General features: G+C 37.7%; 1 protein-coding gene across 1 annotated transcript in view; it reads left to right on the plus strand.

Moving 5' to 3' along the window:
- Positions 1 to 404: 404 nt before the first annotated feature.
- LOC126184058 (ornithine decarboxylase antizyme 1) overlaps positions 405 to 15,578 on the plus strand; it is a gene marked incomplete at its 5' end in the record, with an annotated part of 46,305 nt that continues 31,131 nt past the window's right edge. The window contains one exon of the mRNA XM_049926419.1: positions 405 to 548. Coding sequence (XP_049782376.1) covers positions 405 to 548 — 144 coding nt within the window. The remainder of the gene's footprint in view (positions 549 to 15,578) is intronic.

The following is a 15,578-nucleotide window of genomic DNA, read 5'->3' on the forward strand; positions in this document are numbered from 1 at the left end:
TATCCCGGACAAGTTTTGAGGTCTCTTTAGCAGTGCTCGTGTTGGTGTGCGGGCAGAGATAAGTGGTTGCGTAATCATTGAGATAGGCTCTCACAGAGTGCATCCCAGAGTGCCACTTTTGAGCAAGTGAGTCTCTTAATTGCAGTGGAGTACTACTACTGATGGTGGAAAACTCTTGCCCTTCCACTCCATCTCACAGCATGTTATATGGCCCACAAATTATATAGGAGTGTGTGTGTGTTTGTGTGTGTGTGTGTTTGTGTGTGTGTGTGTGTGTGTGTGTGTGTGTGTGTGTGTGTGTGTGTGATGAAATGTTTAACCTTTCAGTTTTGAGTCCATAGTTATATATTATACATGCATTTGCAGTGAGTCGATGGAGGAGCCATGCCAACGATTTTGTGTGACGCTGGGAGCCGGGCCTCAGTGGTGGTCCTGATGCCCCCCATGCCGCATGTAGTGTGTCTCCAATCAGCACAGAGGGCAGCGGCGTGGGGAAACAGAATGAGCTCTCTGTGAGCCGACCATGTGAATTCAGAGATATATGTCCTGTAAGTATGACTGTATGATATTGTTGCTTTTGTAATGTGTGGCAGTGGTTATAATGCTAAAACATTAGCATCACCTATTATTTAGTCTCAGTATCATTTAGCATGGATAAAATGTTCTGGTTATGTTAGTGTGAACATAAATTACTGGTTTATAGTAAAAAGCTTTATATTCCCTGTATTAATAAATTATTTGCAGTAAATTGCATAATGTAAATCAAATACTTCAAACCTAGCCTATTTACTCTGAGACCTCAACTAGCTTGAGATAGGAAACTTATGAAGTTATGCCCCTAATTACGTACTGGATACTTGAGATGTAGTTTCTCAGGTAATGTAATTCCAGTGTTTCTACTTTAGAAGTGAAGTGTCTGTCCAAGTAGCTTTTTGTCTGCGTGCACCAGATAGGGGTTTTGGAAATAACATTTGTTGTAATTTGCATGCTTGACATTTATCTCCGCCATAAAAAAACAAATTTTGTCAATTTATGTTGACATTTAACAGAAAGATATTTAAAGAGACTGATATGTAAGTAGGGTCCAGAACCCACAAATGTCTTTTAGCACTTATTACACACAGATATTGTATTTTTCGTGTGTGGAGTCATTTGTTTGTTTACTCTCATTATCTTCAGTTGTCTGTTTAATTTAGAAATAAAAGTGAAGAAAATGTCAATACAATGAAAAAAATATTGCAAATATTATAGGTGACGTTTACGCAACATATTTTATGAAAAAAAAAATATAAATCAGTCTTTAGAATTACCTCACACTTGTAACATACAACAGTTTCCTTGTTTACCACACATATCTCTTAAAATTGTCACAGATTGTTGTTCTTTTGTTCATTTTTTGTACTTTGCTGCTTTTGACTAACTTTCAGTAGTACACAAATGGCATACACCTTCACCTCCATAAATGTCTTGTTTACTGAAGTACTGCTTGATTTCTGTCAGAGTCCCTTCCATGGCTGAAACCTCAGACTCACGGAGTCCTCAAATATTTGTAGCCCTTTCTTCAATATGTGTTTCATCTTTTGAAGAAAGTTGTCACCTTTTATACTTTGTCTGGGAAGTTTGTGTAGAAATAATGTGTAACCATTTACTGGTGCTATGTCCACATGAGTTTAAAAAATATAGTGGGTTACCTTGTAGCTCTTAGTTGAATATTTGTATTGAAATTATCCAGTAAATTGCTGTTACCTATTGAAACGAAATTTTCACTGTGCAGCAGTGTGTGTGCTGGTATGACACTTCCTGGCAGATTAAAACTGTGTGGCAGACCGAGACTCAAACTTGGGACCTTTGCCTTTCGTGGGCAAGTGCTCTACAGACTGGGCTACTGATGCACGATCTGTCCTCACAGATGTACTTCTGCCAGTATCTTCTCTCTTACTGTCCCAAGTTAAAGCTGTGACAATGGGTTGTGAGTCATGCTTGGGTAGGTTAGCCAATATAGCCCAGAGGGTTAAACCTAAAAATTAGACAAATCAGAAATAATTGCTACAAAAGGTTTTATTGGTTTAATGGCTTCATTTGTGGCCCAATATGACATCCTAGGTTTTCCCCCTTGGCGGAGTTGTGGAAAAATGGTGGGGGGGCAAAAATGTACCTGAAAAAGGGGTATTTTTTCGGTTTTGTGATTATATCTTTTAAATGTCTCATAATATCGTAAACATAATGGAATTAAAAATTGTAGGGCATGAAATTCTGCATTGAATGGGAACATCTGCATATTTTTTGGACCACACGTTTCCATAATAGTGCTCTTCAAAATTGGACCAATTTTACATGTTCATGGAAAAATTTTCGTTTTAACCCTGGCTTTTTGGTAATATCATTGAAACTAACCCATCTATCAATAAAGTAGTTCATACAATAGATATAGAGGAATAAATTCTGTGCTTGATGAGACCAGAAGTGGACCACCCGTTTCTGTACGGCTAAGTTTCATTGCTGTGCATGTAAGGTACTTCACATTTACAAATCTAAGTCTCTAGATCAGTTTTATGCAGAGAACTCAAAAAAACATTATCATGAGTGTTGTTGTGGTCTTCAGTTCTGAGACTGGTTTGATGCAGCTCTCCATGTTACTCTATCCTGTGCAAGCTTCTTCATCACCCAGTACCTACTGCAGCCTACATCCTTCTGAATCTGCTTAGTGTATTCATCTCTTGGACTCCCTCTACGATTTTTACTCTCCACGCTGCCCTCAAATACTAAATTGGTGATCCCTTGATGCCTCAAAACATGTCCTACCAATCGATACCGTCTTTTAGTCAAGTTGTCACAAACTTCTCTTCTCCCCAATCCTATTTAATACCTCCTCATTAGCTATGTGATCTACCCATCTAATCTTCAGCATTCTTCTTATGAGTAAAGATTGAAAAAAAAGTTTTAAAAAATTGTTCAGTCATGGGTAACTTCAGAGACAAGAAATTTAAGGTCAATTTTGACAGTCCCTTATTAAACGGCAAAGCCTTTTTGCACCTTGTTATTCTGCCTTTGTGTATATGTTCTGCCTGGCAAGCCATTGTAATAATGACAAAAGTGTATCTTCTGTAATTCCTAAGGTAATCGTCCAGAAAGTTACCTTCAAAAAATCGGAACCCTACATTTGAGCAAATTTGGAGGCAAATATAAAAAACAAAATAGGCACCTCTGATTTTAATTTAAAATGCACCATTTGGAAGAGCAGCTTTTGCTTTATTAGAATATTGTGCATAATGTGAGTGTGCAGTTACCAGGTGGCAGCATCCTGCGTCCGCCCAGTGGGTGACACAGTTTATTGCTCTCTAGTGGCGCTTGGTGCCACCTGCGGACAAAAGGACAGCTGTGGCCCAAGTAAAAGCTTTTCCTGGCCGGATCTCGCCAGTTCCCACTTTTCTTCCGGGGTGGACGCACACCAAACGATGCAGTTATTTACCCATAGAGAATGACATGCCACACAGCGGTAAGTGCCGGTGTTTCGCGTGACTGCAACGTGCGACGTGCCGCGACAACAACGTGCCTCTGTGCCTCGCACCCACGCTACGATGCGTTTTCCTCGGGCCACCTCTGACACATTTACGCATCACCTCGCTGCCCTTGTGCCATAGTCACTGCTACTGTAAGAAAGAGCACCATGTTTTTGCATATCAATACATACACTGCATATGACGAGTTGCATCATCTTTAAAGTTCTCTAACCGTTCAACCCATAGAGGCCCTATGACAGAAATAAAGCATCACTCATTAGCTTGCTTATTTCGAGGCTTGAGATGAAGGCTTCTAAGTAAAGCAAGCTAATGAAGACTCAGACCACCTAATTGTTGCTACAGCACTAAAAGTATCACAGGAACATTAGAAGGTTGTGGTTGTTGGTGAGGATATGGACCTTCTCATCATGCTCAATGCCCTAGCTACACCATCAGCAAATATATATTTCTTGTAACCTGGAAGAGGAAAGACCTCATCACAAGTATTTGGTTCCAGCAGTTTCAAACTGGCAAACATCAGAAGGCCACTCATATTTCTCCACGCCATAAGTGGATGTGAAACAACTTCAGCGCTCTTTGGTCAAGGCAAGGAGGAGTTGGTCAAAAATAAATGTCTTCCGGAAGATATCAAACCTTTTTTAGAGCATAACACTCGAGCTGAAGCTCTTGTCGAAGCTGGCCTCTGATTTTTAACAACCCTCTATGGAGGTACGGCAGGAGACACTTAAGCAAATTGCGATTCGACCTGTTTTCCGAAGCGATTGTGAAATCCAGATTCACCCTAGCATCCCTACCACTACTGTTGGAATCAGTTCGCCAGCATTGCTTGAGGACCTACTTAAAAGCACAAATGTGGATAGGACGCTAGATGGATCTGCTCCTCTGGGGATGGCAGGCTTCAGAGTTTGGTCGTGGCCCCCCGTTCCTACCTCCAAAGAACCAACTCCACAGTATCTTCTCTCACCAGTTTCCTGCAAATGCAACAAGGGGGCTGTGCAGGTAGTTGTGGGTGTCGGAAGGCTGGTATTAAGTGCTCATTAGTTTGTGTCAACTGCAAGGGGACAAAAATTACTGACTTGTGGTGCAATGACAGTCAAACTTAGACATATGTGAAATTTGTGTACCTACGTACTTTTGCCCTTTTCATCCTGTACATTTATGTAAAATTTTGTAATTACGAAATATAATAACCACGTATCTGACAAAAGACAAAATTTTACAGGGGAGTTAAAAAAACATAACTTTTATTAAAAATTTTGATTGCTTTGATTTTTTTATTTAGAGCATAATCATTTATTACTCTCAGGTTGTGTATTGTCTTTTTTGCATCATTTTGTTATAACAATTTTTTTTCACTTAAAAGTTTTTTTGAGCCAGGACTTTTTCTGACATCTCAGGTATGAGGTCTCAGTTCTTAACCCTCGAGATATGAAAAACATTTTTAATATTATTTTTCAAATTTTACAAAATTATTTTATTCTATTACTATATTTAATAAGTAAGAGACAATGGGTTGCTATAGTTCTGTATTTAAGAGTGTACATAAGAATTACTAAAGAACTACATTTGAAATTGTCTTCATTGATAAGAAATGGTCCAACTTTAATGAGGAGGAGCTGCACACAAATGGGTGGTCCAATAAATTCACTTTTGGTTTCATCAAGTGCAGAATTTATCTCTCCATATCATTTTTATGGAAAATGTTATTGTTGATAGGTGGGTTAGTTTCAACGATATTACCAAAAAACAGAAAATGTAAAATTTGTCAAATTTTGAAGAGCACTAGAATGGAAACAGGTGGTCCAAAAAATATGCGGATGGTCTCATTCAATGCAGAATTTCATACCCTACAATTTTTAATTCACTATGTTTTCGATATTGAGTCATTTACGAGATATAATAACAGAACCGAAAACATACCCCCCTCTTTCAGGTACACTTTTGCCCCCCCTCCCCCCCCCCCCCCTTTTCCACAACTCCGCTGAGGGGGAAAACCTAGGGTAGTCATACTGGGACACAAATGAAGCCATTAAAACAATAAAACCTTTTGTTGCAATTTTTTCCGATTTGAATGCTAATTCTACTAGACTAGTAGAGCACTTGTTGCTAAAGGCAAAGAGCCAGAGTTAAAGTCTTGGTCTGGAGTTTTGATTTGCCAGAAAGTTGCTGTCACCTAGTGTGGCTTAAGGTAACAGTATAAACAAACTTTCAGGAAGTGCTGGACCTTAATAATGTTGTTAGGAGTACTGTTGCTGTGCACACAGAAACTTGATGGTTAGGTATCATATATTACCACAACGCATTTATTTATTGAATAAGGCATCTATTGTGAAAAGTTGTATATACTACAAAAGGGTAGACTATGACCACTTCAGGTAGACTTTATTTTTTATAAAGTTTAACTTAAAAGTTTAAAACAATTGTAGAATCGGTTAGAATTCTTTACAGTTTTTTTGCAGTATTAAAATATGAAGTACATTACTAGATTGCAATATTTCCAAAAGGTTGGTATAAACAAGAAGTCCCACCTCCCACCCCATACAAAGTGGTGATGCTGGGGTTAATGCTGATTAAAACATTGATTTTAGCATGTGTAGCCTGACAATTACTGTGCATTAAATAACAGCCTCATACATTGCTACATGCTGAAAAAATGCCCTTATTTAAGAGGGCAATAACTTTGATTAGTTAGTTCTTAGTATTGATTCCTCTAGTAATGCAGTTGTTGCCATAATTAGTAACTGCCCTATGATTTTAGTAGTGGATTAGAGGAATTTGTTTATTTGTAATCTATATTGTGATGGGGTTTGCTGCTGTGATGAATTTTTTAAATGATTTCATGCTGTCATAATCTTTATTTGATGTACAGTTTGACAATTTCAACTTAAAGCCTTTGTAAAGTATCTGAAATGGAAGCATTATACATTGGATACTTAAGTATTGGTTATGTATTTAACATAGGAACAAGTCATATCCCAAAATATACTAGAAGGATTATAACTTATTTTATGGAAGATTCATTAATGATGCATTATGCGATGTACATCTTTGCTCCTATGACTAATGTAATTGTCCTAAAATAAATTAAGAATAGTTTCTTTAGTTTATGCAGTCATATTTACACCAGCGATGATGATTAAATATGATTGAGAAAAAAACAATATAGTTTGATCAAAAAGTTTCTATAAAATTATAATCTTCCTAGTTGAAGTACATTAAAAACATAGACATTAAATGTAAGAGCTTTGCAACAGCTGTTCAAAAGTAACATGCTTGCAAAAAAAATCTAATTTATTTTATAACTGTTACATGCAGTCATAGGAACAAAGACATAGATGGCCTAATATACCATTAAAGAATTGTCCATAAAGTTAGTTATAATCCTCCTAGTATGTCTTGGGAGATAACTTGTTCGTATATTAAATACGTAAGTGATACTAATGCATCCAATGTATAATGCTTCTGTTCTAGGTACTTGAAAGTGGCCTAAGGACAAAAGAGTACTGTGATATATATATATATATATATATATATATAATCAGAATTTCAGCTAAGACAGCATGAAATTATTTTTAAAAAAATGTTGGTTGTTAGGAAATTATATAGTTGTACAGGGATGAGGCATGATGCAGGAGTGTTGTACGTTATCAACAAACAAATACCCATTTTAGCAGGTTGTTTCTGTTTACATAAAACAGTTTGATCCACTTAGTCAGTACTGTTTTGTAAGGTAAATTCATGTCTCACTTTTTACAGGTTCTGTGCTATAACCAACCTGCAGACTCCACTAAAGTGAACTCATTTAGGAGTCCCTCCCCCCCCTCCCCACCGCCCCCCCCCCCCCACACACACACACAGTGAAGAAATGAAACAATGTTACACACAGTGCTAAAATGCTGCAGTCAAACAGGAGTACAGACTACTCAATAACCTGAGCAAATTATACAAAGTGTGTTGAAACAGTAATCTAAATTTTGCATTTTGTATTAGCCAGATTTGCACATATTTCATTGTTCATTTGATAAATATTCCCAGGAATAGTCAGCTGATAGTATTGATGATTGAATTATTTAAATACAAAATAAATACAGAATTTGTATTAATTTTGCTGTAAGAATGGAATAAATACAACTGTTTCAGGAGTGATCAATGTTTCTTCTGGTGAGTGTGCTATGAGTAAAACAAGGGTGTTTACAAGTATTATAAGCATTTAGAAAAAGCTGTAAAGATGATGATGATGATGATGATGATGATGTGAAATTGTGAAATAAGTGATTGCCAAACTGAAATCAGAGGTCTGATGTTGGGGTATCAGTTGGCTCATGCTATTAATTTTTTTTGTGTGTGTTTTAGATGTGAAACATATGACAAAGCAAAATTTGTTCCAAAAATGTTGAATTTCGAACAAACCAGCTGGAATTGCTAGTTCCTTAGGAGTCACTAGGTGAAGTCAACAATAATATAGAACTACTGAAATGTGTCAAAATAGGTGACGAGTCATTCCATGTCAAATCAATACATAAAAGTACACTTTCCAACCTGACCCTCATCAATTTCCATACAATTTGGTGTGTTCATTGCACATGACGAGAATGAAAGGTGCCATATTACAGAATTTTAATGAAAGTAAGACAATAACAATGTCTGCTTGAAGTTCTAAAAAGTGCAGAAAATTTGACAAAAACAGCTGTAACTTCTGATCTAATAAAGATAGAACAATGAACCAGGTATTTTGGAAAAGCCTTGTAAGAAGCTTTTCAACTATATGCAATTTCATCATATTCGAAGGAAGTACAAAATTACGGTTAACGACCTTGACCTTGAATATCTCAAAACATGTCACCTTCGAAATTGACAAAAAGAAATTGGCTTCTCCATGTTATACTATACAACATTGTAAAAATTCCAACTGGAATGGCACGAGATATAAATTAATCCATACACAGTGTGTTGCATTAATACAAAATAAATTGTATTCAGACTCAGTGTGACACAAAGCACTGAAAACATGTTTATTGTTAAAAGGGTGGTGGTGTAACAATGTAAGCAGGCCAAACTCAAGCTATCTAGTATTGGATGGCAGTGTGGCTGTTGCCTGTAAAGTTAGTTGCTGCAAAAGCTGTCCTTAGGTTAGTTCGGTTTAAGTAGTTCTAAGTTATAGGGGACTGATGACCATAGATATTAAGTCCCATAGTGCTCAGAGCCATTTGAACCATTTTTGCAAAAGCTGTTGTGTGTGAAAATTATACAGATCTTCTTTGAAAATGGAGTTTGAGAAGATCATGTATCGCTGTAATCCATTCAGGGAAGATGGTCACAGCAGATACAAGAAATATGTATGTAAAGTGCAAATGTGGACGGTTGGTACGCTTGGTGCATAATGACAGTTACAAAATATGTGACAAATGTAGGAAAAAAATTAACTTGAGGACAAGGGCCTGTGGTTGACGAAACTACATTGAAACGAGTGGAAACCACAAACCAGTGTAGCTCCTGAGGTGAGTCAGACAAATCTGTAGCCACAAAAATTGCTTTAGATGCTTTAAATGATAGTGTGGTATGTCCTGGCAAGTCCCCAGTGAAAAAGAAGACACTGGGGGAGAGTGAACATACGTGCAGAAAAAGATCAAGCAAGTGTCTGAGGTATTCTGAAGTAAATACATACCTAGTGTGGAAGAAAATGCATATTAAGAAACAAATGTTGAATCTGAAATGCTGCAATTGAAAGAGAAATTCAGTACCAGCACCACAAGCAGTGAGAAGTTCCAAATTCTTACACTACTTCCAAAAAGTTGGAGCATTCAAAGAACTGAAAATGAATTTGGAGCCCAAACTATGTAGTGAGAAAAGCAAAACAATTAGTCAAAGAATGCAGTATCTTAGCAACTCCCAAACCAAGACCTGAATGTGTCTTAAGTGAACAAATTGTGGATGGTGTCATAGAATTTTACAACAGATAATATAAGCTGCTGTGTACCTGGGAAGAAGGATTTTGTTTCTGTCAAGGAAAATTGTTCCAGGATTCATAAACAAAAAAGACTAGTGTTGGGGATACCTGCACAAAGATGAACACCCAGGACTGAAAACAGGATTGTCCAAATGTTGCCAGTTGCAACCCAAGAACTGTTTTGGCTGGTGCAACCAGTACCCATAGCAGGGTGTATATGACCTGGGACAACGGGGGGATCCGGGAAAAACCCGGAAATTTTTTAGAATTCCGGGAAGTTTTCATTGTTTTTGTTTTCAGTTAAATTTTTGTAATTTTGACTGGCAAGAACCGATACTCTTAAAGGATATTACTGTATACCGCTATTTCAGAATAATACTGAAACAATAAAATATGAACGAGAGAAAAATGAAAATAAAACTTAAATTGCAAAGGAAATGCGCCATATACAGCAACAAAACACAGTGCTCATACAAGCGTCTGCTAACAGCAAAATGTGTCAAAGGCTTTAGGAAGATTATGCAATGTTCTGTAACAACAAATTGCCTCCGATGAACGTGACGTCACAACTGTTTACACTAGATTCGTTTTTGCAGTTACGAGCAGGATCACGCGCATGCGCATTTGAGTAGTACCTTCTCCCGCTTCTGGCTACAGAAATGTGGCTGTTGGCTGTGTAAGCAATCGCAGCTAGATGCTACCTGGAAAAATTTTACTGGAGTGCCCTAGCTGCCAGATTCTTGCATGCGCAGCAGGCCCAGTTCTAGGAGGGGGGTGGGGGGCAAATTCATACTATTGAGGGGAAAAAACCTTGTTTCACAAAGCGACTAGCATCCAGCGCACGTTAGTCTAACGATTATTCATATGACTTTGAAACGCATCCCTGTCGGTTTTTGAACATTTTTGAACACATTCTAAGTTGATTTCTGAATGAATCGTAAGTTGATTTGTGAATGCATGCATAGTGTACATGATGTCTCTGTCAGGGGAATCCTCGTCACATGTAGAAACACTTACCTACCAAAAGGGGCTATACGAGCTGAGCGGAGTAAGGCCGAACGGATGAATGACGACCGCTGTGAGATTGTGTGGTTGATTGGGTTTGCGAATGATGAGCGTTGTTATAATTAATGGCTAAATCCATAGATTCAGACTACAGTAGTGGAAATAATCGAATAACAGGTAAGAAAGATTACGTATTACCTTCTCGGTGTATTTAAGAAAATGAAATTTTGACAGAATTTTTAGCCAGATTGCTATACTAGTAAGGGCCAGTTGTACAGTCCCCGGCTAGCAGCCGCTTTAAATTCTGTTCTGAAAGCAGCTCGGAAAATGCGTTGTACGAACATGTAGCAATGCCTAACCGAAGAATAATAGTGGGATAGCTAAACGGGCTATTCTGGCAGAGTTAGTGGAGTTAATGTTCAAATAAGCTTTGACATTGGCAGGAATAGTTACATAATTACTGACAACAAGACTGTTTGGTACAGCGAGGAAGGAGAAGAAAACGGGGACATCAGAAAAATTATGGAACAATAGGACGATTCCAAGTTTGTATAAAAATTTCGTACTACTACTTTCCGATCTCATACGTGAGAAACTGGAGCGTGTGAATGAAGTGTGAAACTATTTCCTGTCGTAAGGCTTTTTGCTTGTAGTAGGCCTAATAGGCATTTGATATTGGTACTTTGTGAATTATATTTTGTCATTACAAAAAGGACCGTTTGTGCCAAAACAGTCTTGTTTATTTGGTGTGTATGACAATTGTTGCAGTATTAGAAAGGCTTTAAAAAAGGGGGGGGGGGGGGGCAGGGAGTGATACAATAGACGTAATCAGGTCGGGAAACCATACCAGTCTTGGGTCCTATTTGCATTAACAGCTTTTTCAGTATTAGACAACGACATTTCGACTTTTCATGTAGCAAAATATTTGACGAACTTTGATGAGGTAATAGATTCTTTTGCAGAAAGGAAAGCACGCCATGTAAAGCTGTAGCAAGATTAGAGAGAGAGAAATTCTAGGAGCTAAGGATTGAAGAAATGTGTATTGTCATGCTTGCCTCATGTCTTTACTGGGTTTATGTATCCTATATTTAATTTTGTCACACAAAGCAGGAAGTTGTTAGCTGATGGGGAATAAAGAGTGCAAATTTTCTGAAGAGTTCTTTGTTTTAAAAAAAGAGGCACAGGATGTCAAACCTGCCTGCTGTAAACAGGAGAGGCACCACAGGACATTTTAATTTCTACTGTCCTGAATATGGTTTGATGGCATCCTTTACAAAATATACACATTTAAATTCCACAGAGCGAAGTACAGTGACGTGCGATAGAAGAATGCTGTGTGAGGAGGCGAGGCACTGCCCTTTGGCACTCTTATGACCAAATAACATGTCTTACATGTCCTCGAACACATGTTTTATGCATCACTCTTCAGAAAGATGTGCGCTACAAAATGAACATATTTTTGAAAATTCGATTTTTTAAATTTTTGACGCCTATCTCAAACGTTCGAGGGAGTGGCAGGGTATTGCACTGGTTCGGAAATATTGTAGATTCGGTTCTGATGAGCAGAGCAGTCTGGGTTACAGTTGGGTAGTGGGTAGTCTCCACATGACCTCTGTTACAGATAGTGATTTTGCTGTTTCCTCTTCGTTTACTGCTCTCACGTCAAATGAAAACATAACAGATTCCTGATTTCCACCTTTCTGACAGTCAAGCATTGTCGGTTTGCTAAAGAAATTTTCTTTTTAATTCCACACACTGTTCGCTGCATTTCAAGTGCACGTTTTCAACTTCCAGCACGTATGGCATTACGCCATAATAAAGAACCAAACATGAGATAGCACAGTACTGGTACTCCAAGAAAATTTACATCCCGAAAATCACATTGAAAAGTTTAATATCAGGTCGTGACCTACTTAACTGGAAATATGGACATACAAATGTGCACTTTAAATGTGCACATTTTAGTATGGGTCCGAAATTCTGATGCTCTTGGAGTATCCTCTGATGTCTTGTTTCTTCTATGACATAATGTACCATCTTTTAATGTTTTACATACGGGCTCCCTACGGCATTGTAGCTGCGCAAGTGTTGTGACACCTGTCATCTCTGGCAACTGCGCAAACGAACCTATTTCTAACAGGTCACGGGAAAATATTCAGACTGGTGGTTTGAAAAGCATTACCATCAAAGTACCATTGTGGCAGTTACAATGGAGCTATGTGCGATAATGTACAATGAATTTCTTAAACCACAGAGCGTTTGACTCTCATTTAAAAATCAACTCTTTGATGACGAGCCATTTAGATGAATTTAGAGCCCAGAAGATCAGACATTTAAGTCGTTATTAAAAATTTTATGATCACATTTGTGTGATATATCCTAAATTGTAATACGCGCAGAAAAGACCAACATTATATGTGAAAGCTTGGCTTCTCTTGGAGCGTATTAATCTTACAGACAAATATTATGCGTGAAAGCGTTGCGTTTTGTGTAGCAACACTATGTATATTAATTTAAACCATTAACTTTTTCTGTTTGTGCGTTCGCGCTACTTAACAGTGATGTTTCTAATGGCTGATTACATCACGTGTCCTAAGCTCTAAATACCCTCTGTCATTGACTGGCGAGATCACATGACGTGAGCTATGACTAGCTTACAAAAGCGCATCGCAATGTCGATTTCAATGTTTCGGAAAGTAACATGCAGTTTTTGGTGGAATTCGAATTTATACTTTCGTAATACGAAAATATGCAGAGTATATGTTGCTGCACATAAAAGATCTTTCCAAAACGTGTTTTTTTCCTCCTGTGTTTAGTTTTATAAAGCGCCGGAAATTCTACTCCCGTGTATTAAACCATAATCATTCAAAGGACTTATACAGTTCAGAGAGAGAATATACTGTCAGTTAACAGGGAAAAAGTAAGTTTTCACCTGGGAGAAAGCGTATTTTTAACCGGGAAATCCGGGCGAAATCAGGGAATTTTTTTTTCCTTGTCCATGTATACACCCTGCATAGTGTCTGTTTGCTGTATTCACCATAATATGAACCTTATTTTGAAAGGTTCCAGATTAGAGTTGATATGTGATGCAGACTGCCAACTTTGCACCTATAAACAATATCTTGCTCAGATCATTTGTAATCCTGCATGGGCAAAATGTAATATGTCCACTTGTGGAAACTACCCAGGTACACATTCTACCAAGACACACGTACAAGAGTTGTTTGATGAAAATGGAATTTATGAAATAACACAAGCTGTGGATATGTACAATAGAATAACTCTCCAGACACGTGTATCATCTGTGGAAGACTTCTTGGAAAACCTAAAAGCTTCTGTTGCATTCATTCATAGCTGCCGAACAGTCTGAATTTCTGCATCTGAAAGAAACACTTAGTGACAATGAGTGCATATGTGATTTTGCAGAAAATTATGCATTTATCGTGAAGGATGAGGTGCAGGGGTGTCATTGGAACAATTCACAGGCCACCATTCATAGATTTGTTGTTTATTATAGACATCCAGAAAACTATGCACTACATCACACTTCCTTTGCTATAATGGCAGAATACCTTAAATGTGACACAGTGTGTGTTCATCTTTTTCACCATCACTTGGTTGGCTTTACGAGATCTCATTTCCATAGAGCACCAAAATGTGTGTACTACTACTCAGAGGGTGCTGCAGTGCAGTATAGGTATTGCAAGTATTTTGTTAACATAACTTTTCATTAGGCTGATTTAAATGTCTCAGCAGAGTGGCATTTCTTTGCCACATCAGATAGCGAAGGACCATGTGATGGTATTGCTGATATCATCAGGAGACTTCTGCCCATGCCAGTCTGCCAAGCATCTATAACTCTGACACCCAGACTATTATTTGAATGGTGCTTCAAGAACATTGCAGTGTGTCACTTTCGTTATACAACTGTGAGTATGATGAAGTATCTGTCCTTAAAGAGCAATATGCCCAAGTTCACACAACTGCAGATATCCCCCCAAGTTAATTGTGTTATTCCCACAGGCTATTAGAATATTCAGACAAAAGTTTTCTCCAACTCACCAGACATGAGAAATGAATCTCTAACTAGGACCCAACAAGACTTGTACCTGGGTGATATCACAGGGTTTGTTGCATGCATGTACAAAGGTCACTGGTGGCTTGAATGTGTTTTGAATGTTAATGCAGGTACTAGTGAGGTTCCATTTAGCTTCCTACATTCTCATGGGCCTTCACCCTAGTATGTATACTGTAAGAAACCTGACATCTTACCTGTGGGCAAGGACGGTCTTAACAAAGGTTGATGTGAGAACAGCAACAGTATTTCCTTTAACCAAAAGATGCACAGACAGAGCTATATGTTGCTTCCCAGTATTGAGACATAGTAAGTCTAGATGATACACTTGTCATGTTTGTTTCTGTAAATCTGAACCTGTTTACCATGCCTTCCAAGCATGTGTTCAGCTGGGGTGGTTATTTCATATTTTGCATTTTTGAAGGTCAGCCTGTTGACTGTGCCAACCTACTGTGCTATGTTATAACACCTGCTTTTTTAACAATAAACATGGTTTTCAGTGCTCTGTGTCATAGTGTTGGAGTCTGAATAAAATTTATTTTGCATTAATACAACACATTGCTTAATTTCTCTCTGCTAATCCCATTGTCATCCCAAATTAGATATTTTATTATGATGTTTAGTGTACCTTGAAAAAGCAAATTTTTTTTTGGTCAGTTTTGAAGGTAACATATTTTGAGATATTAAAGGTCAAAGGTCATCACTGGCCTTAACTGTGTACATCCTTCAAATATGAAAAAAATTGCATATCATTGAAAAGTTTATTTAAAGATCTTTCCAAAATTACCTGGTTAACTGTTCTATCTTAATTAGAACAGAAGTTAGTCAATTTTTGTCAGCTGTGTTTGTCAAATTTTCCGCACTTTCTAGAACTTAGTGGTCATTGCTCTTTCCAGACTTGCATTACAATTCTGTAATTTGGTAGTTTCCATTCTCTTGTCATGTACAATGAACACACCAAATTTTATGAAAATTTAAGAGGATCCATTGGCACATGTGTTGATTTGACATGGAATGACTGATGAAACAT

Source organism: Schistocerca cancellata, chromosome 4, assembly GCF_023864275.1.
Source record: "Schistocerca cancellata isolate TAMUIC-IGC-003103 chromosome 4, iqSchCanc2.1, whole genome shotgun sequence".
Classification (NCBI taxonomy): domain Eukaryota; kingdom Metazoa; phylum Arthropoda; class Insecta; order Orthoptera; family Acrididae; genus Schistocerca; species Schistocerca cancellata.